Consider the following 27394-nt stretch of genomic DNA (forward strand, 5'->3'; position numbering starts at 1 on the left):
TTAGCATCCACATCATGCATAGATCAAAACTATTAAATAGATGACCCTATCATGCATTTAGACTAAGTTTTCTAAACATATTAGATCCCACTAAATTGCCAAAATTAAGCTTAAGCAATTAAGTTTCTTTCTTCTGTTAACAGCATGCACAATTGTATATTTTTCTACTGTTCCATCCTCTAGCACAGAGACTTACACTATGTATTAAGAGGTTTTAATAACCCTTGAAATTGAAATTTAGAATCCCAGTATACTCCTAACACAGCCCAGACAGAAATAAATTCATCTAAACGACGCCCAGACAAGTCCAGAAAACACCAACGTGAGAAAGCCTGCTCTTAAACTTGTAGAGCAGGCTCCAAAACTAAAAGAGCAGGCTCCAAGATTTCTTGGAGCCGCCTCAAAGTGGGTAGAGCTGGCTCTACCTCTCCTAGAGCCGGCTCTATAATGGGGGGGAGCCGGCTCCCTCCTCCTGGAGCCGGCTTTCTCCCTCTCTGAGAGTTGTCTGCTGTGTCTACAATTCCCGCGACCTTCTTCTTTGTCTCCGGCCGTTGCCAACCCTTTCTGTTTATTTTAAAGCTGAACCTAAATGTCCTAAGTGTGTCCAGTATCATCCACATTCATTACTCAGTCCAATTTACGTCATTAAATTCCTTTATCGCTTACCGATTAAAACATGCTTAAAAAAACAATTACTATAACCAAACTTGCAGAAACCATCACCAAATTTATTTAGAGTATACATATGATTAAATTGACATATAAAAACATGCATGATTCAGTTATTGATCCATTAAACCCTAGAGCACATCTAGGTGCACAAAACACAAGCTAATGGGAATGAGGAAGAAAAGAACTTGCTTGTGATTTCAGTTATGAAATCTCGGCGTCGTGTCTACTGTTCCGGCAACACTCAACCACTGTCAAGCCTCCTCTGGCTCTAGATAGTCCACCACCACACCCCCTTGGTCCTCTCTATTCTTCTCCTTGACAAACCTTACAGTTCTATGTTCTCAACCCTCTGTTTTTACAGAACTCAGTTTACGTCTATGAGCTAAGTGTTTGATCGTAAACCCTAGACTTAAAGTATAATGGTTGCATTTATAGGCTTAATTCTAAAACCCTAATCCTTGTAATATTAGAGACAGAGCCCTAATCTTAATCCTAGTCAGCCCATACAACAAAACTACGTTTAAAATCTATGTCGGCTACACTTAGGTGACGTCCAAAAGAATCGTAAGTAAATTAATGTATTTAAAAAAAACTCGCGTAACTTAATTACACTAATTTAATAACCTAATCTTAAAACAGTGAAATACAAATAGAATAATACAACTAATAATTTACGAAAATAGCACACGACAATTAATAATTTAAATAAACCAAACAATGCACAGAAAACCATTAAATATCAATTTAAGTCAAATATCAATTAATAAACGCAAATAACTAATTAAACAACCAAAAATTAGCAATTAACCAAATAAACAAACAATAAAATTAAAATTAAAATGCCGAGACTATCCTTTTAAAATTAGGGGTATTACACTCAGTTCGTCCCTTTAGTAAGGGAATTAGGTTTTACGAGCTTCACTCAGCTCATCCCTTTAGTAAGAGAATTAGGTTTTTTTGTTACTCCTTTGGTAAGGAGTTTGTAATATGTTCAAGCTTCACTCAGCATGCCCTATTGATAAGGGAAATAATAATACAGGACACTTGTTATCATCCCCTGTAATACGGGGATATTGATTACGGGATTTTTTCGGCTCGGGTCCTTATAATACAGGACACTCATTATCATCCCTTGTAATACGAGGATATTGCAACTTTAATAAACGGTTATTTTTTACAAGCCTTACCCAGCTCGCCCCTTTAATAAGGGGATATTTTGCCCAAGCTTTATATGCTTGCCCTTTAATAAGGGAGTCAAAGTTTTTTACTTTCGTGGACTTATCCTTTATGCTTGCCTTGCTTTGTGGCTATGGTGGTAGTGACCTGTCAAATTTGAAGTTCACGTGACTAGGCTTGGTTCCAGGTTGAAAAGACCATCATTGGTGCTTGATGGTTAAAAACCTTATAGGACCACCTTGGACATGGTGGACTCATTGATTGTAGAAACTTTACTGGACTTAGAGTCCTTCCCGGTGTGTAGAGACTTACCAGGCTATGGTTTCAGAAGATCGGGCACTGGTCTTAGACGACGAGTTCCCCCGAGGGGTCGCTGAAGGAGAGAAGCTAGAAACCTAACTAACTCGATGTACCAAGGTTGGTACGTCGATCTTCTAAACCTTGTCATCATATGTAGATCGACGATTGATATCGTGTGATCCACTATTCTGCTCTCGATGGTGGGATCTTGGGTGATGACCTATTCTATAGACGTTTATACAGCGGACGGGGTGCCTGGTGCTGCAACAATTTATAGTTGTCTAAAAATATTAAATTGTGTTAGAAATGATTACTGAAAATTAACCTGCCATGGATTATCAATCCAAAATTCTGTATAATCTGAAGTCAATAGACAATTCCTACAAAGGAAGAGAGGTGACGACTGTCGTCTGGTAGGTGGAGGCTTTACTAGTAGGTAGAAATCCCCTTGTTGGTAGTGATCTTCTTGATAGGTGGAGACCAACTCACTTATGTAGGCGCAGAAGGACCAGGCCTTAGTCTTCAACAATCAGGCCTTAGTAGTGGGCTGCTGATAGATATGAGTTAAAGTTTGGTCTTAGACGACCAAACCTTAGTACTGAGGGGACTAAGCATTGCTAGATGGAAAACACCTCATTGGACTGCCTGGGCCGACGTGCCAAATTTTGATTATTATCAGCATAAACTGGGTGGTATCATGCAACCCACCGTTTTGCCCCCAATATGGTGGATAGGTAATCATGATGTAGAGACCCGTCCTTATATAAGAACATGGAAACCCATTGTCAACTGATGACTTGGAATGGTTTCCATGATCAGAAACTTTCGTCTCGCCGTCCGAGCCAAGTCGCGTTATGATTATTATTTCTTCAGAGATCTAATCGTTCCCACAGACGGCGCCAGCTGTTGATGCGAAAATCCTTACGACTCGGAACGACGGCGTTTATCTGAAAAATAAAGGGACGTCACCTCGAATGGCACTGGCGGGGTGCCAGCCGAGGACCCTCCGACGATCAAGTTAGTACTTGTAATTGTATTACATAATAATTATATATATTCTCTTTAGGGGTTTTTTTCTCGTACCTTCTTTAACGGCTTGGTGCCTATTTATGGCTGTCGATTGGAATCAAATTGATCCCATGGGAGATCCGCTTGTGCGAGATCAGAGGAGATCGTTTGTTGCCAGATTTATCGGGATAAGATTTACTCCTTTAACTTCCTCAAATTGTGCCAAGGTTATCCTCTCCCTGTTGAACCATGTCGTCATTCATTATCCTGGATAAGAAATGTCATCATTCTTATCCAAGGAAAATCTTATCTCTGATAACGAAATATGTCGAAGAGGTCTGGTGGATGGTCAAGGTAGGTTATTTTTCCCTATCATTAGTGAACCAAGTTTGGTCCAATTAAATAATTTAACTAAACATTAGACCCATATTTGATGGGTCAATTTGTCAAAACAAAAGTCCATGAAATTTTAATGTCTACACTATGCAATGCCTCGAAAAAAATCACAGGTTGAGGCCAAACATGAAAGAGGTGGTGGATGCATTGGAGTTGCTTTAGGAGCTCGAATCTTCCGAGTACAACTCCTCGCCGAAAACAGGAGGCTGTTGGTCATGCTAAGCTTGTTCGGACTCCAAAGTGTTCTTTTATTTAAAGTTAAAACGTTTAAGTGTATATATTATACAATTATGGTAAGTGATCGTGGGATCAATTTCTTTTGTATTTGTTTCACTAAATTTCACATTCCTTACCTACATTATTATTATTATATTATCTATTATTGAATAATACTCTTGAGAATTGCTAGTAGGGAAATAAATATATACGTGTGTATGTGTGTTATATGATGAAAGTCAGGCTATTGTGTTGAAAATTAAAGCGCTCAAACAATTTTTAATCAGTTAACATTTTTTGAAGAAATTATGACTGTCTTAAAAAGTTCAACTAAAATAAATTCATTTAAGTACCATATTAATCAAATGAATATAGTAAGATATATGCTCTTACTAAGGTATGTATCCTCTTCTTTCAAAAAAAAAGTGGAAGAAGTCCCGTGTGTTGCGACAGAGGTACATACCACATAAATGTGAAAATTAATTTATAAAATTTAGAAGAATACAAAAGCCCAAATGCAAGAAAAAAAAAAGGTACCTAGACCAATAAGGGCTTGAGTATTATTTACTTGTAGGACGGTCTCATTTATAGAAAATAATCGAAAAAATCTCATTTATAGAAAATAATTGAAAAACTAGGAAGAGTTGGTTTGGGATTGCTTTTAAACAATTTAAATTCGCTTTTATTTTGAAATTTTGTGTTAGGTGTTTGGTAACAATTAAAATTTGTGATTTTGTTTTGACCCGAAGTACCACGTAAATTTGTTGCAAAATATTTGAAAGCAAAAACATGAAAGCATGTTTGGTAAAAAGTGTTGCACATTTGAAAATTTTAATGGCTAGTTAAAAATGTCACTTTAGAAAAGAAAATTTTTTTGAACAAATACTTTTACTACAATGCGGGGAAGTAACCAAAAACATCATTTTTGTACTTTCAATTTTGGCCTCTTTTTTTAAAGCATTTCAGTATTATTCAAATTACAGCAGACATTACCAAACAAGTAAAAACAGTTACCAAACAGGCCTAGAGCTTTTGAATAGAGCTAAAATTTGAAACTTTTTTTTTTAATCTTCTTTTTTTTCCTTTTTTTTTTTTTTTTTTTTTTTTTTTTTTGTCATTGGCAAGAAACTCACACCCCCACTTTTTTCCTTTGGAAATTTGAACCCTCACCATCCAGTTTGGAAGGTGGAGGAGATATTAGTAGGCCATAAGACCCTTGGTCCTTTCTTATATTAAGTTACTGTTATCAACTATAGTAACAAATTAAAGTATATAATTGTAAAATTAGCACTAGAATTGTTTTTTAAAATATTATTAACAAAATGATTTAAAAAATAATTTAATTGTGAAAAGTACTTTTATAATGGGCTCAAATTGGTCCCTTTTTTTATTTATTTTTTTAACAACAACATCAAATTGGCTTGAGAAAAAAAAAAAAGACCGTGAAATAGGTGATTTATTATTATTATTTTAAATGTGATATGAGAAAGAGAAAGATAGTAAAGAAGGAGGAGGTGGAAAAAAGGTAAGAGTACAAAAAGACAGATGAAGAAAGGGAAAATGTAAAAGTATGGTATAGTTTATAAAAACAGTTTCAAGAAGTTAGAAAGTAGAAAAATGTTTTCAAAATATTGTAAAAGACAATTGTCTGAAACAAAGATTTTTTAGTAACCGAGCCTTTACAAAATAGTTTTCAAGCTATTACAATCAAACAAGTTTATACAAATTTTTTATTTACACCTCTTTAAAAATAGAATATTATTCTAAAAAAATTTGAACCAATCTAGGTGTCTTGGTGAAAAAGCTTGGTAGCTTTTAAGAGTATCTCCAACCGTTGTGTATATTTTTTGTATAAATCTGATGTATTTACACGAAAATTTTGGATTATTTATTTTTTGTTCTAGTGGTTGTTTTTATACATTTTGTGTAAAAATATATCCCCCAATAACAATCAACTAGTATCATGTCTAGACCCTACATAATTTTTATAAACCTACTTAATATAGGATTGATTCGTTAATGGAATGAGAAATAGGGAGAAGAAAGGAAATATGCCGATGTGGTTGTGTAAAATACACAACAATTATACACATTGGTGACATGGCAGTGTATCTTAACATATGGCTGAAGATAAAAAATTAAAAAAAAAAAAAAAAAATTATACATTTTACGTGACAGTATATATTTTACACAAAAGAATATTTTAACAGACTGCTGAAGATGATCTAAGTCTTGGAGGGACTAGTTAGCTAAAAGCACCCCTTAATTGATGGTAGTCAGTGTGTTACCATGTATGATAAGTGTAGTTCTTTACATATCAAAAACATATATGCTGCGGTTGGTGTGTATGAAAGGAATGTCCATTCCAACCATTTTTTTGTTTGGTATGCAATTTAAAGTGGGAATGGCCATTCCATTGGAATGAAAATCCATTCCACAACTAAACCTATTGAATAACCATTCAATTCCCAAGTAAATTTTTTTAAAAAAATCAATTTCCCAAAAAACCCTCATGTTCTAAGTCCAAAAATCACCACTATCTTCTACCACAACCACCTTTGCCTTTCACCACTACGAACTTTCACCATCACCCACCGCTTTCCACCATCACCATCGCCATCCCTTTTTGCCACCAACATCGTCTTCCTTTACGTCAGCCACCACCACCGCCACTACCTTCCACAGCCACCACAGCCACAATTTTCCACCATCTTTCGTCATCGTAACCTTCCACCACTGCTGCCACCATCGCCTTTCTCCACCCCCACCGCTTTATACCACCTTCACCTCCACCACCATTCACCATAGCTACCGCTTTCCACCGCCACTGCCACTACCACCGCCCCCATATTTCACCACCACTGTCGCCTTCCACCACCGTCACCGCCTTCTACCACCGCCACCGCCTTTTACCACCGCCACCGCTGTTTTCCACCACTACCATATATCACGGTTTTTCACCATCGCCGCCGCCGTCTTCCCCCACCACCATCATTTCCTTTCACCACCATTGCCTTCCACCACTACCACCACCACCGTCACTGCCTTTCATCACCACCACTACCATCGCTTTCCACCACCACCACTGTCATTGCCTTTCACCACTACCACTGCCACCGCCTTGCACCACCGCCACGACATTCCACCATTACCGCCACCACCGCCTTCCACCACACCACCGCTACCGCTACCGCTGCTACCACTGCTGCCACAGCCTTCCACCGCTACCACCACCTCCTCCACAACCTTCCACCACTACTACCACCACTGCCTTCCCCCATTGCCGCCGCCACCACCACCACCACCACATACAGTCTTCCACTACTACTACCACTACTAACACCATTGCCTTACCCCACTGCCACTACTACCATCGCCACTACCTTCCACTACTACCACCACCTTCTACCATTGCCACCTCCACTGTCTTCCATCACCACCTTCATTGGCTTCCACCATGGCCACATACACCACTATCTCTTTCCACCACATTACTGCCACCACATTCCACTAACATCACTACCATCTTCTGTCGCCGCCGCCTTCCAACACCACCATCTACACCACTACCGCTTTCCTCCTCCACCACCATCCACTACCACCACTGCCACCATTTATTTTTTAAAAATTATACAAGAATACTATTTTGTTAATTTAATTTATTTGTTACTAGGAGGGATATTTTAGAGAACTCAATTTGAAATTTATTTCATTCTAAATTTTAAATTGATACCAACCAAACAATAAAATGGTTATTATTATTTCATTCCTACACATTTCTCATTCTATTCCCACTTGCATTCTTTTCTATTCTTTTCATGCACATCAAACTCAGCAATAGAGTAATAAATATAGTGTATGTTTATTTTTTTTAGAGCTAAATCTGCTTCTATTTGTTATTTATTTTTTTCAAAAATTCATCAACCTTAGAATTCATAAGACAAAAGGAATAACAAATCGAATTAATGGTTGACAATGACATTTACCTATGCTTTGAATCTTATTGATCTTCTTCCTGTTGTTGTGATCTTCATTCTTCAAGAAATCCAACAGTGAGTCTTGCAAAGGTAATTTGTTTATTTTGTTGTGGTCTTTATTTATATCTAGTTTGGGAGAGAATCCATCCCCTTCTTTTTGAGAAAAGGGAGGTCATAGACTCATAGCATTAGTAAGGTTGGCAAAGGGGTGGGATGAGGATTTCATTTCCCATCTTCATATTTGGTGAATTTTTTTATTCCCATTCCCATTTAAAATTTCACCCCATCCCCATAACAAACCCCCCCCCCCCCCCCCCCCAAACTGATTAACACAACACTAATTTTTTTTTTTCTCAAATTTCAAAATTCAGCGCAACCAAGTTATAATTTTTCTTAACTTAGTTTATCTATATTTAATCTAATTCAGTAATATACATAATATATAAGGGTATTATAGTAAATGAACACCCTAAACAGGATGGGGTGGGGGGGTTTAACCTATCCCCGCCCCGCCGAGGTTTCAAAAACTACATTAATTCCCATTCCCAGGTTTGGGGATTTTGCCATCCCTAAACGTTTTTTTTTTTTCTTTCTTAGAACACGTATATCGACCTCACAATATACGCATCATTCAAGTCAATAGTGCGGTTCAAAAGCGAGACTTCAAGGACTTACCTCCCGAATCCCTCTCAACGCCACTATGACATACTCAATAATAGTAAAAAAAAAAATTATAATTTCACCAATTACATGACCACAATTTTTTTCTTAAACAATATTAGCTTTCTGAAAAAAAAAAAAAAAAAAAAAAAAAAAAAAAAAAAAAAGGGAAAAAGAACCCCTAAGCCACTCAGTAATTGAGTATCAGCATAAATTTTTTTAGCTAGGTCATATTGGAGAACAAAAAATTGTCAACAAGAATAAACATTATTCAACCATCCAATAATAAAAATACCAACATTGCATTATTGGTCAGTCCCAATCATTCAACCATTCAATTGATACCAATGGATGAATTATTTAGCCGTTCTAGTTATACCTATTAATGGAGCGGATCCTGATTCGAATTCGATCCAAATTCGATCCGATTAATTAGATATGGATTGAACAAAAAATTCGATAATCCGATTACAATCCGAATCCGATAATTTATTAGCTTAACAAATCGGATATGGATTATGCTAATCTGATCCGATCCGTTAATAATCCGATTCGATCCGATTAAAATTATATATATAAATAATTATTTATTCTCCTCTTCATCTAACTTTATAATTATATATGTTAGTAAATATGATTTTAATCCGAATTCGAATCCGATTCGATCCGAGTCCGAGCTAAATAGGATATGGATTGGGGTATTTAGTCCGGAAACCCGTTAGTAATTCAAATTCGATAATTCGTTTGCTTAACAAATCATATATGGATTTGATTGATCTGATCTAAATCCGATTCGTTGATAGGCCTAGTTCTAGTAAGGCAAAAAAAGGGTGTACCTTTGAGGCAATAAAAAGGGTCATTTATGTTTTCATGTATATTGGAGTAAAAGGAAAGAATAAATATGTTGATGAATGATTTCTAACACTTTTCCTGAAAACAAGGGCCGAAAAAGCATTTGAATTTTTGAACGACCATGGAGGTTGTGATTGTGGGGACCATGTAGGGTGTCTTGAATGGGTGCATGAGGCATTGTCAAGTTATCACATTGGAAGCGATATGGGTGCACAATTTTACATCACTTGAGTGTGAAAAGGGAAAATATTATATATATGTAAAAATTGTATGCTCCAATTGGTATGAAATATTTTGGGGTTAAACCCAAGAGCAAAACCTTGCAGGTTTGGATCTAAAGTGAACAATATTATACAATGTAAGGATGGTCACGGATCGTATCGGATTAGACATCAATCCTAATTCGACCTGCTCCCAACGGATTAAAAAAATTTTAATCCGCACCGATTCGTGGGATAACGGATCGAATTGAATCCGCAAATTGGGATTTTTTTTTTTAAAATTGTCCAATATTATTATTATTTCTTAAAATTAATATTGTTTATTTTTTAACCATAACCCAATAGATAAAATTTCAATTTATATAAATTAATTCATATATTTAAATGATCATTAACTAATACAGAGTCTATTAAATGATCATTAACTAATTAAATTAATTAATACATTCTTTGAATATATATATATATATAAATCTCACGGATTGAACCGGACTCGCGGATTCGATTGAATTTTAACAGTCCAATCCGTGATATATATATAAATCTCACGGATTGAACTGGACTCGTGGATTCGATTGAATTTTAACAGTCCAATCCGTGAGCTACGAATTCAATTTTTTTGAATCCGACACCTATCCGTGGGTGTAGCAATCCAATCCGATTCGCACGGATCAGATCGGATTCATGAATTATTTGCCCATCCTTAATACCATGTGGTGGAATGGCCTAAAGTGTGACCAATGAGGACATTGGCCCCTAAGAAAGGGTGATTATGACAGTTTTATGGGTGAGTAAAAGATACCGTACTGGACGAGTTACAAATGTACTAACATTATATTATGAATAATGCTTACCTACTCACTGGTGAGTATGGTGAAGTTACTCACTCCTTATATGACCTAATAATAAAATAACGCATCACATTTAAAAATTAAATAGTCCATACCTAAAAACACTATATACGATTTATTCAATGATTAATTCGAAAAAATAAAAAAATACGTAAATTATTTTATTATTAAAAATAATATGTTAGTTTATTATTAGATCACGTAAAAATGAGTAATTTTACCCTACTCATTGGTGGGTATTTACGCATTCTCCTTGTATCATTGGTATCCATGTTAAACAAATCCAATTTGCTTACATGATTGATGAGAATCATGAAATAGCTTTTGGTTCGTAGACCCGGCTTTGGTCAGTTTGACCTCTCTGAGACCATGGGATCTGTTGAATTCCTCATTTCCAATTGGTCCCAAGTCGCTTTAGTCTTTAAACAACCACTGCCTTAGTCCAACTCCAAAATTATGGGTTACTTTGAAATGTCACTTTAAAGAACCACGCCTTTGTCCAATTGAAGCGTTCGAAACACACAACACGTATATTATATATACATATATCTATCTACGCACTAGTACGTGTCTATATATATATATTCCACACTCGGTTTTGATCAATTAATGCTGCTACATTCAATTTTCTCAAATTATAATTTGACCCATCACATCATTTACATGAAATGCAACGGCCTGTACAGGCTTAACCCTTCCTTCCAACTCCAGAGTCTTCACGGTTGAGAGAGAGAGTCTAGCAAAGAGAGAGAGAGAGCCGCACTATATAAGCCCAAGGTTAGTTCTGGACTTGCTCGCTACAATCCTCCTCTTCTCTCTCTATATCTCCTCTACTTTGTCTCTCTGAAACTTTGGAGCTGGAGACCTTCCTCTCTCTCTCTCTCTCTCTCTCTCTCTCTCTATATATATATATATATATATATATATCTCCTTTACTTTCTCTGTCTCTGAAACTTTGGAGCTGTAGTAGTAATTAACAATTAACCAAAGGTGTAGATAGATTCTCTCTCTCTTCAAAAACTTAAGAGCGCTAGGCAACTTCCAATCAAAGCCAACCTATTGAATAAGGAGCAGGTCAGCTTATGCATTCGTTTTTTATCAAGAACACCAAGACTTTAGAGTTAATATGTATGAGCATTAATTAGTGACTTATATATATATATTTATATATTGGACACAGCTTTCAGATTTTCCTCTTTTTTGGCTGGCTTGAGAAACAGATACATAACAAAATACAGCTTTCAGATTTTCTTCTCTTACGATCATTGTTGAGAATCAAAAATAGATATTTTTGACACCCGGCCCAGATCTGCTTTGGTTGGTTCTTTTTCTAGATCTGTGCAGCTGATAAGCCCTAATTTTTGGTGATCATGAAGGGTCATAGAGGTCTGATGAAAAAATAAATAAATGAGATAAAATAAAATAAAATAGTTTGTGTTCGATCTCTTTCTCCAAGTTATATTTCTTGACAAAGAAAGAACCAAAAAAAATTGTATTCCAATTTCTGTCTTCCCAAAACTTCTGACCAGAATTGCATCTTTATAGCATTATATATCCAAATTGTACTGATTTGTGTATCATACTAGACAGTTAATTAAATAAAAAATATTAGTATAGTTAATTTGCTGGTTTGTTTGTTCACTTTTCTTACATTCAGACGTCACTTTTGGTCCCATCATGGCTAGCTGGCTAGGTCTCATTTTCGTCCGTACAATAATGATATGCCTTATCACATGTTATTTCATATCTTTACCAGTGTTATCCTTTTTCAGTTTCCCAAGGTCATCATACTCTTTATGTATATGTGTATGGGTATGTGTATGTGTATGTTGTGTGTGTGTATAGGGCCGAGTTAGTGTCGACGAGGCACATGTCTCCCGCATTAGCTCTGTCCAATATAAAATATAATAATTTTATTTATTTATTTGTTTATTATATTTATAAAAAAAAATTATAATATCCTTTCCTTTTTCTTTTTTTTCTTAATATTCATTTGATTTCTTTAAAAATGTAAATGACTCAAACTCTTTTTTTTTTTATCCTTTAAAAGTTTTTCTTCCCTTTTTTTAATTCTATCTATTCCTTTTGTATATGTAGCACCCCCCCAAAAAATTAAAAAAAAATTCTTTTTCCGGTAAGTCCAAAAAAATATTTTTCGGAGCCTTAAAGTAATAGCACCTTTGGAAACACGCAAAAAATATAAAATAAATCCTACCATTTATGATATAAATTGCAATTGATCCGAAACTCTGCTCGGTTGGGTCTGCTCTCTGTGCAGGTGAAAGGGAAAAGGGGGGCGTGAGTGCAGTTTTGAGTACTTAATGGGTTCTTGTATGAGTTCTAAAAGCAAAGCCGAGACTCCTCGTCACCCAGGTTCACACAACTTTTTCTCAAACTTTTTACTCAATTTTCTAGAACACGTGTCATATTTGTATTGGCCTGCATCACCTATCAAGAACCAACTTGATTATGATAGGGCAGGACCGCAATGAAATCAACACAATCTCGATAACCAGACCTTTTCAGTCTTTGGTATCAAGTGGAGCTCATAATTATGGTGCAGCAAAATTTGCTATCATATCACCAAAATTCAATGAATTCACATGGATATATTTAGTGCAAACTGCAAACACTATATATATATATATATGATACATATGTATATGTTCATGCATGAACCTAAATTTTCTATGAGCATAGCAATTCAATTCAATACGTCTTTTCACCTGAAAATTGAATTGCTCGTGGTTAACTCATAATCAGAGATTATGTAAATTTAAAAGTGATTTGAGTTTTGTTTGTTGAGAATTTCCATTTTCTGCCCAGCATTGTCGGGTGAATTAATGGATGTTTTTGGTATTGATATGCATGTGTAGGGGTGAATTCAATCTACGCACAATTGACTCCTCCGATGGAGGGTGAGATTGTAGAATCCCCTAATTTGAAGAGCTTTGCCATTAGCGAACTCAAAAGAGCCACCAAGAACTTCCGATCAGAAGGTAGTTCTGGTCTTGTCTTTAAAGGCTGGATTGATAAGAATACATTTAGAGCTACCAAACCAGGGACCGGCATGGTTGTAGCTGTGGAGAGACTAAACCCGCCACATAGTTTTCACAGTAGTCACCAGGAATGGTTGGTATGTACAATCTCTATTATTTAACATTTTTAGAAAGTTTACGGGGTAGTTATACGTGGTACCCCTAGACAAACATATAAATTCTCAATTTTTCATATATCAAGACAAATTGATTGAGAGTTTTCATGACTGTCCATTAGATAAGATACCACATAAATCCTAAAATTAGTAGTACATCTTAATTTGACCGCTTCTAGGTTATTAATTTCACATATGGTCAGAATCCTTAAATGAATTTTCCTAATCATTTTGGCTCTGAGTGTTGGAATTTGACCACTTCTAGGTTATTAATTTGTTACTCCTTTTCAAATACAGGCAGAAATTAATTATTTAGGGCAGCTGTCTCATCCCAATCTTGTGAAACTGGTAGGGTACTGTTTAGAGGACGAACATCGGCTTCTGGTATATGATGACTTCATGATTCGGGGTAGCCTGAAAAATCATCTATTTTCGAGTAAGTTCTTACTCCCTCTGCACCATATTAGTCATCCACTTCGAATGTGTCTGATTAAGAGACCCCAGTACTTGTTGGGATTAACAGGGGCTTCTTATGTTGAACCACTTTCTTGGAACCTCCGTATGAAGGTTGCTCTTGGCGCTGCAAAGGGACTTGCATATCTTCACAGCCCAGAAGCAAAAGTCATTTATCGCGTTTTCGAATCCTCTAATATCCTGCTTGATTCTGTATGTGAAACATTTCAATTTTTTTTTTTTCAATGCTTCTTCTGAAAGTTCAACAATATATATCTGTGGACGCTCATAAGAGTGTCATTGTTAATTGACAGGACTTCAATGTAAAGCTTTCTATTTCTGAGTCGACCAAGGTTGGGCCACTAGATAATGAAATCCATGTCATTGGTTATAAACCTCCTGAAGCGGCCATATGTACGGATGATGAACTGGCTTATGTATCGCCCGAGTATGTAGACACAGGTATTCTAAATACTCGGTGTTATTCTAATTCTCTAAAAATAGTTTTCTGTTTTCTGAATGGCAAACCTAATGTTCATTTCCTCTTTGATGCTTAATTCATTCTCTTCTCTTGTGAAGGCCGTGCAACTGCCAAAAGTGATGTATATAGTTTTGGGGTTGCTCTCCTCGAGATTTTGACCGGTGGACAAGCATTTGACAAGAACCGTCCACCGGGGGAATGCAGGCTTGTCGAATGGATTAAGCCTTACCTAGCCGGCAAAGGCAAAACAGTAGTCCGTGTGATGGATGCTCGCATCGAAGGCCAGTACTCAGTAGATGCAGCACTAAGAGCAGCTACAATTGTTAGAGAATGCCTAGAAACAAAACCGATGTTGAGGCCAAACATGGATGAGGTGGTCAAAGCATTGGAGCAGCTTCAGGAGCCTCACACAACGTGATCATTCCACACAGGATATGCAATTGTTTGGTGCGATCTAATGATTGTTGCCATTTTTGTAAAGTACACAAAGAATTACTTTTATATTTAAACACGATTTCTTCCAAATTTCTCTTTTACTTCACATTAAATTAAAAGTTACCTAAATTAAATTAAATTATCTGTGTCTAATTTTGTTTTGGTGTCTCTAGGTATTAACTTACAAGTTACATCTAATATTTCTCTAAACTATATGAATGTTGAGAGAGAATTACTTTTATATTTTGACAAGCTTCCCTCCAAAATTCCTTTTCTACTCCATTTACATTTACTTTAGCTTTTGATCTTTAACTTACGAGTCACAATTATTCTTTAAATTAAAGTATACGTTATTGTTGATGAAGAAGTACTTTTTATATTCAAACACGTCTTCTACCAATTTCCTCCCTTCTGATTTCTATATATTTGATAAGACTAATGATAGACCGTCTGACTTAAATGTCTTGCTTTTGATCGGGTCTCGTTCATCAATTCTTTCCCTCTCTCCGATTATGACTCTCTCTCTCTCTTTCTCTTTGATTTTGCATCTCTCTTGCAAATACAAACCCTAATCTTCAATCTGTATCTCAATCTTAATTATAAGTCCTAATAATTAGGGGTGACACGGATCTGATCGGATTAGATTAGGCATCAATCCTAATTTGATCCGCTCTCAACGAATTAGACAAGTCTTAATCTCCTCTCTCAACGAATTAGACAAGTCTTAATCCGCCACCAATTCATTATCCCACGGATCAGATCGAAACCGTATAATAACGAATCGGATCGAATTGAATCCACTCACTGATTGAATTTTATCTAAATTATCTATTATTATTATTTTTTTATTTTTATTTTTATAATTAATATTATTTATTATTTATTTGTCTTTTAACCATAACCCACTAGGTGTGGTCACGGATCGGATTAAGCATTAATCCTAATCCGATCCGCTCCCAACGGATTAGAAATTTTTTAATCCGCCACCGATCCGTTATCCCACGGATCGGATCTGATTGAATCCGCGGATTAAGTTTTATCTAAATTATCTATTATTATTATTTTTTAAATTTTTATAAGTAATATTATTTATTACTTATTTATCTTTTAACCTTAACCCAATACATAAAATTTTAATTTATTAATATTAATTCATATATTTAAATAATTATTAACTAATACATCATTAGAATACATGAGATTATCATTAACTAATTAAATTAACTAATATATTTTTTGAAAAAATATATATAAATTTCACGGATCGAATTTTTAACAGCCCAATCCGTGATCCGATCCGTGAGCTACGGATTTGATTTTTTTGAATCCGCCACCAATCCGTGGATGTAGCAATCCGATCCGATCGGCACGGATTGGACTGGATCGGATTTGCGGATTATTTGCTCACCTCCTATAACCCACTATATAAAATTTTAACTTTTTTATATTAATTCATGTATTTAAATAATTATTAACTAATACATCTTTAGAATCCATTAAATTATCATTAATTTATTAAATTAACAAATATATTATTTGAAAATATTCACGGATCGGATCGGATTTTTAATCATCCAATCCGTGATCCGATTCGTGAATTACGGATTTGATTTTTTTGAATCCGTCACCGATCCGTGGGTGTAGTAATTCGATCCGATTGTATCGGGTCGGATTAAATTCGCGGATTCAGGGATTATTTGCCCACCCCTACTAATTATGTCTTCTTCTTTTCTTTTCTTTCTTTTTTTTTTTTTTTTTTGTGTAAGTTAAAAAAATAAAGGCTTGCTGGAATAACAAACTTGAATGGAATCCTTATACTATATTTGGTTGGAGGGATGGATGAAAGGGGGGATAAAATAAGTTTTTTTGTGTTTGGTGAAAGGAAAGGGAAAGAGGGAGGAATCATTCATTTGTAATTTTGTATCCCCCAAAATTGGGAGGAAGAGTAGACAAAAAGCAGGATAATAACCAACAAGTTTTTAATTTTCATTTTTAACCTTATTACATAATTTGGAATGAATATATAATTTTAGGAAAATAATTGTGAGTGGAAAGTTCATATTCTTATGTGTCGTAAAGATAAAATGACAAGTGTCCAACGTTACAAAATAATAAAAATAAAAAATTTGAGAAGTTATTCGGGTTAAACCCAATAACATCCAAATCAAATCCTATTATAATTCTTACTGCAGCTCTATCTTTCTCACCCTACCAAAACCCTAATCGATCTCTCCCTCTCTATCTCACGCTACTTGCCCAATTCTATTATGTCTCTCACTCTCGGCTGCTTAACCTTCCATCCAATACCTCGGTTTTTGTCCATCACCGTATAGCCCTATAGAAGAGCATACAAAACATCAATTTGTGGCAACAAAAAACATTATATTAGGGGAATCATATTGGGGTGAATCGGATTAGGATAGGGGAAGTAAATGCTGGTTAATGAAGAGAAGCCTCATGGAGAAAGAAACATTGCTATGCAGTCTTCATCCCCGTGCATATTAACTGTTATATCAAATTTCAGAACAAAAAACTTTTGGGATTTACAATAATTTAAGAAATTAAGAATCAAGAAGACTTTGTTTGAGAAAATGCAATCAATCATTCGAGTAAGGTTGGGACATGGGAGGAGAGATGTTTAACAAATCAATAATTTATATTGGAAATTCCAATTCGTGGCCAGAGGTTGACTGCAACATTCAGAGGGATTGTGAAAGGTTGAGGCCCATTTGCAAACCCCTTACATTTATTTATTTATTTTCATATGATGTTTATACTGCTCATTGAAAACATCTTATTAAGATTTGATTTTGATCATATTGTTTCTTAAGAAAACATCATAATAATATCATATTACCATGAAAGTAATTGAGAAGTGTTTTTGCAAGCATGAGAGAGAGGGAGAGGATTACAGTTTGATTTGAATCATGTTGGGTTTATACCGAATATCATTTTGAATCTTTATTTTTTATTATTATTTTTATCATAGGACACTTGTCACTCTGTTTTTGCGACACATAGTATGAACTTTCTATTCACCAATAAGTAGGCAAGTATATTATCTATAATTTTATATAATTAAGGTATATTAGTAAAAATAATATAAAACTATATTTCTCTTCCTTTCAATCAAACAAAAATAATGTGTCACTACATCCATCATTTCTATTATTTATTCCCTCTACATTCTCCTCCTTACGAATGTCTCATTCAACTTCTCCTTCCATTTTTCTATCCCTACAACTAAATGAAGTATTAGAGCTTATTTGGAGTTGCTGTTATAATAGTAAAAGCGTTTTTATCAATAGAGCTGTCATAAAAAGTTCTACAAGTAAAAAGCGTGTTAGGCGGTGATACATTATGTCAAGCATTTTTTATACTTAAAAGCTATTTTAAAATTTGTTTGGTAACACTATTACTTAAAACACTTTTATTACTAATTTTACAATATTATCCAAACACTAATAAATGTGTGAATTACCCAAACATAATTTCAAGATAGGGCAGAGAAATTCCAATAAATCAATAATTCGAGAAACAATTTGAGAAGTATTCTTTATTAAACGGTTAAAGGTGCACTTTTATAGAGAATTTTTAACCAAAATCTTGAAATACTATTGAATGTGAATGAAAAATCTAAGTTGTAATTTTTTAGATAAATGTAATGGATAAAATATTTAGAATCTAGAATATTAAGAGTTATGTGTAAAAATTGTGAAATTGAACTATAAAAATTCAAGGGAATTGAACATCAAACCTGGTTAGCAATAACAATCCTCACAATATTACAATATTCATTTCTACTCTTAAAGATTTAACAACTCAATGTTCAGTAGAAAGCATTTTTTTTATACAATCCCTACTCCAGTATTCCTTAAAAGCACGTTTTTTTCTACCAAACATAAAATGTTAAATTAAACGCACTTTTGAATGCTACAAACGAAATCCCAAACATGCACTATTAGTATTTTTTTTTTTCTCGTATTATTAATTAGAGGTTTTAATTAGGACAATACTTGCTTAGATCATATTAGAAGGAAGTATGTGAAAAATGAATTTTTGGGGTTATAAAAAAAGATTTGGAGTATAAATTTTTCTCTCCTCCCATAATTTTTTCTTTTGCGGTTTTTAAATTTTTTTTTTTTTTCGGTCAGTCACATGATTGTTCCTCTCAACGGCTTGTGATACATCTTTAAATTTTAGAATGCCACCGGGATTTTAAACAAACAAATTTTGCTGTTAATTCCTACTTACCTGTCATATAAATAGTAAATGCGTACTAATACTTAAACTAAACACCAAATAAATATCTAGACCTATTTTCGTCTTTTCAGAGGAGATGAGGTTTAAGTAAACCTTGTTCTTCTGCTTCTTGTTCCTGGTTTCGCTCGCGACTGTGGAGTACAATCACCAATGGCGTTGCTTCAGTACGTGTGCTACGTGCCCTTCGCACGTGCGGTACGGTCTCGTGCCCTAACAATACCATCACGCGCCGTCGCTGTCCCTTCTCTGAAGAAGGTCTCGCAAGGGGACTCGCAGGTGCTCCTCGGCATGTCTGAGCAAGAGCTTCAGCAACTTGCTCTCGAATTCGGTCAGGTAACTTCAGAAAATGAAAATTGAATCAATATGCTCCGTTTGAATGCTGAGAAAATGCAGGTACAGAAAAGAAAATTAGTACCCAAATTTTCATTGCTTTGAACCCCTTACACAACAACATCCATTTTATTTCGCCCAATACATCTCATTGGCTTTGCTGAGCCGTATCTTTTGGTTTCAGAAACAAACAACAATTCTATTGTTTTTCTTTTTCCAACACACACACATTCAATTTTTACACACACTGTCTCATTTCAATTTTTACAGGTTTGCATTAAGTTTTTTATTTGTTTGATTTTAGCAAAGCTATAGAGGGAAACAACTTCATCATCTGTTATACAAGAGAAAGGTCAAAGAAATTCAGGATTTCAGTCAAAGTGAGCACTCTTTGTTTCTTTGGTCTGTTTTTTTTTTTTTTTTTCCCCCTTGTTTGGTCTGGTTTTGCTTTCCTCATTGAGAATTATGTGTGATAGTTTTAATTGTTTGTACTTAATTTTGGTGAACAGTACCTCAGGCATTCAGGAATGATCTTCAGGAAGCCGGATGGAGAGTTGGGCGGTCTCCCGTTCATGAGAAGGTCACTGCAGCTGATGGCACTATCAAGGTAAAATGGTTTTGTTATCTGATATTGGTCGAGGCGGTGACCAAGGATGATTTTATGTTTCTTGTTATTCATTTCAAGTAAGCTCAAGTATTTCTTTAGATATGATATTGTCATTGGGCTTCAAGCACCACTTTGAAATGAATGATGCAATTTTAGCTTTTGATAAATTTTCAATCACTTAATTTTGTTGTGAAATGAAGCCAATAATTAAACTTGGATTAAATAAGAGTCAAAGAAATGGTGGTTTGGTACCATTGTTTTTTAGTGTTTGAACACTGAAGAACAACATAGACTCATTACTGAGCTGCAAAGGATTTGATTGTAGTTAATTGATTGCCATGTTGCATCACTTTTGCTTTGAGATGTATTGGGAAGTCCAAGGTTGCTATATTCAAGGAAATTGAATCGGTTAAGACTTTAAATTAACCTTAAGCTGTGAGTGATTGCAAGGTTTTCAGCTTGCAAGTAAAACTTTACGTCCCAAGTATAATTCCATTGTTTTGAATCTTTAAATGCTTTATTATGAATGAAATCCATATCAATTTTTGGAATAAATTCCTGAAGCTACACAAACAGTTTCACATTAAAAGCAATAATCTTGAATTCCACTGAAATGGGATCTTGAATGAGATTCAGTTCTGCTCCATCAAATATTAAATCAATGAAATCTAGTTTGCTCAACATAAATTGGCTAGATAATGACTTGATTGATAACTATGGAGATGATGGAGCATTAAAGGCTGTCATGAGGGGTCTGGTGCTCAAGTGGCAATGAAGTTGTGGTGGGAAAGATGGTTGTGGATTTACTGATTGTGCTGGTGAGGGAAGGGGCGATTGCAAAAAACGGAGGTTGTTGATTCGACTGTTATACCATTTCATAACTAAAAAGAAGCTTTTTTGAGAGGGTACAAATGTAGAAAAAGAGAGAAATGTTTCCTGCCTTTTGGAATAAAAATGTTTCCATCCCCATTTTCTTCCACTTCTGGAAGAAAGGGATATGGTGGAGCTTGAAGGATGGGGCATTTCTCCTATAATCCTTCCCTCCTTTTCTCTTCTACCAAACAAAGTAAGGGCCTTCCATCCCTCCCCCTTTCCTTCTTCCCTCTTCCTTCCTTCCATTTTCCTCACTACCGAATGGGCCAATAACTAAATCATCATCATCATCATCATCCTTGCCTTTATCCATTAGGAATGGGGTTGGCCACATGAATTCTCTTTTTCCACTCTTTTCTATTATACACCATGTCTTATCTTAGATTTAATTTTTTGCAATCATTTTTAGTTGCTTCAGCCCATGTAAGCTTTGAAAGTTAGTAATTGAACTTCATTTTCTTCCCTCAAAATGGGTTTGTTTTTGTTCATTAAATTCAGGAACATAATCTTTTTTCTTCTTCGTACTTCTTCCCATACCAAACAACTCCCCTGTAGCCATTACCTAGTGCTTAAAGGGGTAAATAGGGTACAAACTTATTGTACTATTATGTGTACAAAGTGATTGTCTTCATATTCAAACCGATTCTCATGCTTGACAAGTTGAACTTTTAGCATTGTATTGAGCAATAATCCCCTGATGCTCCACTATAAAACATGAAATTTCTTTTTCTTTTAGGGCATTTTGAAGATCGAAAACCATCCTCTATAACAGAGCATTACTTAATATTGAGCCATCACCATATGCGGTAGTAAAAAAATAAAATTGTTTGGAGATTGTTAAAGTAATTCTATACATGACCTTGCAGATACCATGGAATGAGTTTTATACATATAACAAATAGCCTTACTTGAAATGACATTACAATTAGAATGGTATTATGTAAGAAAAAATGTGTTATAAATAAAAGTTCCATGTGGGGCACAGACCATGTACATGTGCAGTACTAAGATAAATCTTCCAAAAGAAATAGAGAAAATAATGTAATTAATATAGAAAATACCTAGACATCCAAAAATGAAGAAGTATATATCAAACTTTTTGATCCCATGGATAGTTAACTCAATGTGCAGTTATTCTCCTTTGCCATATGCTTCACGGACCCAAATGCTCTCCATTGAACCTGTATTATCCAGTGCTCATCTAAGAGTGGTGATTGCACCACTGTATAAAGGTGATGGGGTGGTGCAATGACCACCCTTATATGTGCACCGGAGAGGATCCTCTTCCATGCTCCACATGAGACAGCCTTCGAAACTTGATGGTTATTTTCCTAACACATATTACAAAACCTCTAGCCCTGCAACGAAGAAGATCATCCACAAGGCAAGGGACAATCCACTGCATGCCAAACAAATTGAGAGCACCATGCGAACAATTTATGCACCAGCTCACAATTACATGTTCTTACTATTGTACTTTTAGTGGTTGACATGGATGAGGGATTACTGGAGAAAATTTCAGTCTGTTGCATGGACTTCTTTTGTTCACATAAACTGGGACCGCCCTTTATTGAGTTTGCGAGCCCGCGAAGGTGGGTATTGTATACATAGGATTGCAATTTTAAATTTCATCAAGATATTGCTATACGTTGTGATGTTTTAATAACAGATTGACCAAACAAACACATCACTTCAATATATTTGAGAATTGAGATTATAACAGATGATTTAAAATGGGATAACGGGAAATATTGTCTGATATATTGCTATCTTTACATAAAAAAAGTATTCTCCTTTTAAGAATTGTTTTTATAATTTCCAAATAAAGTTTGATTAAGTTGCACATGTAACTTAATGGATTAAGTTGTCACTTAAATTTGTCCTTGTACACTTACCAAAATTTGTAAGAACATATGTAAAGATGCGTTTTAAAAATGATTAAAAAAAAAAAAGAGGAGAGAAACATACCAGCTGAGATACCGGATATATCTACTGAGATATCAGGAAATAACCGAAAATATAATGGAAATTATTGGTCAACTAGAATAGTAAATGTAGTCATTTATTCTGATCATATTCTTGTTGCTAAAAAGAAAATGACAAAGTGAAATTGTATGCACAACATCCATTACGACACTGTCACAATTCTGAAGCAATAAAAATTTTGTGGAAGGATTGTAAATATATTTCAATTTTCAATTATCCAGTCTCATGCAGATATAAATGGTTTTTTAAACTGGGAATATTTCTGTTTTACATGATCGTTAGTAACATTTCATTTACTATCAATCTGGTCTAGAAAATCTCCTGTGGGTTTTCTCTATATGATTTTATTGTCTTTTTCTCACAGTCTTACTATTTGACCTTGCAGTTATTAATAAAACTGGAGGACAACAGACTGGTTGAAACAGTTGGCATACCAGTTGAAGAAGATAAAGGTTCAGGTCGCCTTACTGCATGTATATCATCACAGGTGATATTATAACTGGATAATCGGCCTGTGACATTTTTTTTTTCCTTTGCTGGGTGTTCTTAAATTGAGTTAAATTTGTATATTTGCCCTTCATTGGCATACTTCTCATTTGTGTGATTTTTGAGTTATGTTTTTAGAAATATCTGGTCTTCCCTTTGCTTTTAATATCCAGGTGGGCTGCCCATTGCGTTGCTCGTTCTGTGCTACTGGCAAGGGGGGATTTTCAAGGAACCTTAAAAGGCATGAAATTGTTGAGCAGGTCTGTTTTACATCTTTTCTATGTTCTTTTTCTGAAGTCCATTATATGTTGGGGCTATTCAAATATCTCGATTTTTTCATGAGTTGGGAACAAATTTTGGTTAAGTTTAATTTAGATTGGAATTAAATCATGTCTTCAACATAAATAAACTTAGGGCTGCCATTTTGTTTAATTAAATTTAGTAGGATGCATGCCCCCGGTATTTGAATCCTGCACCTCCTTAGTGGCTAGAGATACCACTCAAGCTAACAGTTAGTGGTCAAAGGTAGTCCTGTTATTATCAGACTCTCATTGGGTCTCAGTTGTCCTTTCTGGTGATTTGTTTTACTTTCTGAAATGGGAGAAATGATAGTCAACTGTAATTATATAGCTTTAAATAGTCACCATCACTGTCCCACCATCGGTGGTAATGCTTTACTTCAAAATTGTGTCCTTTCTAACAAGCTTTTGAGTATTGTGACAATTATATAACTAAAACTTTGTGCTACTACATTTTATTTATGTAGGTGTTGGCAATAGAGGATCTTTTCAAGCATAGGGTCACAAATGTAGTGTTCATGGGGATGGGTGAGCCCATGTTGAACCTGAAAACAGTTCTTGAAGCTCACCAATGCTTGAATAAGGTGCGCTTACAATTATTTCATGAACATCATCTAGTTGTTGGTTGTAATTTATAGTGTGCTTTGTTTTTCTTTATTTAAAGAAAACAAAATTGAACCACAGTTATTAAAAATCTGTTTCTTTTTTTTTTTTCAACAATTACCTACACACACAATAAACATGAAATACTGTTGCTCTGATTCTTTTAAAGGTTTGAGAAGTGTTTTCTTCGATTTTTTTATATCTATTAAGAGATGCATATGTCATCCTACATGATACAACCTGGGATTGGAAATGTGGTAATAAAATCTCTTTGTCAATCATCCATGATAGGAAACTGAATGTGTTAAACTAATTGATTTAAATTGGAATTAGCCTGGGTACAATTTCATAATATACTGAATTGTCAAACTGGTTTGTCTTTCTATAATTACTAGGCATATTTCTCACTAAGCATACCTCCTATATGTTGTTAAGCTGGTGCAACAACTTTTAGCATTTGGGTTCTAGTCTCAGCTCATATGCAATATGTTCTCTTTGTTTCAAGGATGTGCAAATTGGACAAAGAATGATGACAATTTCTACTGTTGGCGTTCCGAACACAATAAAAAGACTGGCTTCACACAAACTTCAGTCCACATTGGCCGTCAGGTATGCCTTAATAATAGGTGATCAAAGTTATGTTGGTTGTGAGTAATCATGCTGTTTTTAACCACCTATTATATTTGTATTTTGACTTAATTATAGATTAATTACTATTATTTTTATTGTTACCATTGTTATTGTTTTCTCAATGTTTTGATCAATTTCAAGCTAAAGCAAGTAACATCTTGCTTAAAGGAACTACCTGATTGGGTGATTTCCCATTTGTACTGTTGGAGAGTCCACATAAATAGATAGAGAGCGCGGCAGAGATTTCCTCTCTTCCCTATGTGTCTTTTATGGAAGGGAAGGAGCTATGGGGAGCCAGTGTGTGGCAACTGGTTCAGCAGTGCTATTGAAAACAGCCGCCTGTGCACTCTCATCCCTTTTCCGTTTCTTTCAGTCAGAGTCTTAATGAATCATTTTGAATTACTGGGTATCACTGCCATCTTTCCTTCAAATGCTGTTCTCATATGCAAACTTCAGGGGGTTGTATTTGTAATTTTCTCTAACCATATATTAAACTAACAGAAGTGGTACATTTCCTTTAATGCTTTCCTGATGTGTTTTACGACTGCCTTGTTTATTTATTTATTTAGTTAGTTATTTATTTTTCCCTTTTCTTTCTTGTACATCAGCTTACATGCTCCAAACCAGAAACTAAGGGAAAAAATTGTGCCTAGTGCAAAATCCTACCCCTTGGATGCAATTCTGAAGGATTGCAGGGACTACTTCCTTGAAACCAGTCGACGGGTTTCTTTTGAGTACACACTTTTAGGTAGTGAAATTTTAGTTGCAAAATTTCTTGCCGCCTCCTTTCTCACAAGTAATAACAACATGAAAGTGACTGCTCTCTTTTATGGCAGCTGGTGTCAATGATCAAGTAGAGCATGCTATAGAACTTGCAGAGCTACTCCATGAGTGGGGCCGTGGTTATCATGTGAATCTGATACCTTTCAATCCAATAGAAGGTTCTGAATACCGGCGCCCATATAAGAAAGCTGTATGTTATTTTTTTCATCAAGCAAAACATACCTTTGGATAACGCTGTGCTTTGTTCCCTATCTTATTCTTGTCTCTTTGACATGTGCAAAAATTTTGAAGCTTCAATCTCATTATACAATGCAGGTGCTTGCATTTGCAGCTGCTCTAGAGTCCAAGAAAGTAACTACCAGTGTACGTCAAACACGAGGCCTTGATGCTAGTGCAGCTTGTGGACAGCTAAGAAATGAGTTTCAGAAGAGCCCTTTGGTTGCAGGCTTGGATAATCTGCAATCTCAAATTGACGTCCCTTTGGTTGCAGGCTCTGATGATCTGCAACCTCAAATTGAAGTCCCTTTGGTTGCAGGCTCTGATGATATGCAATCTCAAGTTGACGTCCCTTTGGTTGCAGGCTCTGATAATCTACAATCTCAAATTGACGTCCAAGTTGCTTGTTGATCTTGCAAAATTTTCTGCACGGGCTTGATGCCTTTGCTCAACTTGTGTAGGCTTTATTGTTTCATCTCCCTTCGTACGTAGTCGTGTTGATGAGAGTTTATACCTTGCTGGCGATGCATGGGAGACATAGATGGTGGAGGAGAGAGGGAAGGTGCTCTTTGGTTACTTGCTTGCGATGTCGGGTTCTTGATCTCATACAGTTTTAACAGGAAAATCATCATTATAAATGATAGTTTTTGTAAAATTCTTGAGCTTCTATTTGTATATCAATAGTAGTTGTTTCATTTGTAATGAAAGCAGTACTATCTGAAATTATTAGTAAATTATGTGGCACTGTCGTGTGAAAATTGAAGAATTCCTTTTTGGGCGCTAGAAATTATGTACATGAAACAGGAGATTTTTGTAAACCATGAGTTATACATGAGCATCTACTGTTTGTTCATTGTATTTGTACTGTAGTAATTCATTCAAAAGAAGTTAGGTAGATAGTAACAAATTTTGGGAAAAAAAAAAAAAAAAAAAAAACCCCTTTGAAGAGCACACAATGATAGCATAAAGTAAAAAGAACTTGAAAGGTATACAATGACAGAAAAAAGTCTACTGTTCTAAATGATTTTTTAACACTAATCAATGATTACTGAATTGATGATAGAGAAAGTAGGATTTATGTAATTGATTTTCAGGAATTGGAAAAATGTTTTGTTGAGTTGTAAATAAGTCTGAAAAGAAACTTGTATAGAGAATGGATTTTTTCAAAGTTATTTAGAAGGTTTTTATATATTATTATTATTATTATTATTATTATTATTATTACTATTATTTTCTAAAAAGGTTCTTCAACTTCTTCTCAATGAGCTTTTCCAAAGCTTTCAACACATTTTCAAAAATTGCCAAATGATTTTCCTATATTTCTTAAGAATTCTGTACAAACTTTGAGAATGGTTTTGGGGATGTAGGTAGTTATATAAATAAAATAAATTATTACAGGATTCTAGTCCATTGATACTTGATAGACCAAGTTAATTCAGACTTTTCAATTAAAAAAATGACCTCAC

At 35.0% G+C, this 27394-nt stretch overlaps 2 protein-coding genes across 3 annotated transcripts; both read left to right on the forward strand.

The window, feature by feature from the left end:
• The first annotated feature begins 10918 nt into the window (after positions 1–10918).
• On the forward strand, positions 10919–14942 carry LOC132312059 (probable serine/threonine-protein kinase PBL10). Of its 2 annotated transcripts, none has more exons than XM_059810291.1 (7): positions 10919–11106; positions 12608–12702; positions 13206–13465; positions 13781–13919; positions 14007–14149; positions 14251–14398; positions 14516–14942. In XM_059810291.1, the coding sequence occupies exons 2-7, from the start codon at positions 12651–12653 to the stop codon at positions 14833–14835; spliced, it is 1062 nt and encodes a 353-aa protein (XP_059666274.1). In that variant the 5' UTR covers positions 10919–11106; positions 12608–12650; the 3' UTR covers positions 14836–14942. The 2 variants fall into 2 exon arrangements, with proteins under 2 accessions (XP_059666274.1, XP_059666275.1); XM_059810292.1 differs by lacking the exon at positions 10919–11106 and adding an exon at positions 11125–11403.
• Positions 14943–19213: 4271 nt separating this feature from the next.
• Positions 19214–26786, forward strand: LOC132312060 (uncharacterized). The gene is made up of 10 exons (XM_059810293.1): positions 19214–19448; positions 19750–19825; positions 19955–20052; positions 23297–23398; positions 23571–23657; positions 24164–24280; positions 24805–24908; positions 25538–25677; positions 25766–25902; positions 26028–26786. The coding sequence occupies exons 1-10, from the start codon at positions 19266–19268 to the stop codon at positions 26337–26339; spliced, it is 1356 nt and encodes a 451-aa protein (XP_059666276.1). The 5' UTR covers positions 19214–19265; the 3' UTR covers positions 26340–26786.
• Positions 26787–27394: the final 608 nt, after the last annotated feature.

The sequence above is a fragment of the Cornus florida genome, unplaced genomic scaffold, assembly GCF_030987335.1.
Source record: "Cornus florida cultivar Cherokee Brave unplaced genomic scaffold, ASM3098733v1 CherokeeBrave_3.0.0_Hap2_Chr06, whole genome shotgun sequence".
In the NCBI taxonomy this organism is placed as follows: Eukaryota; Viridiplantae; Streptophyta; class Magnoliopsida; order Cornales; family Cornaceae; genus Cornus; species Cornus florida.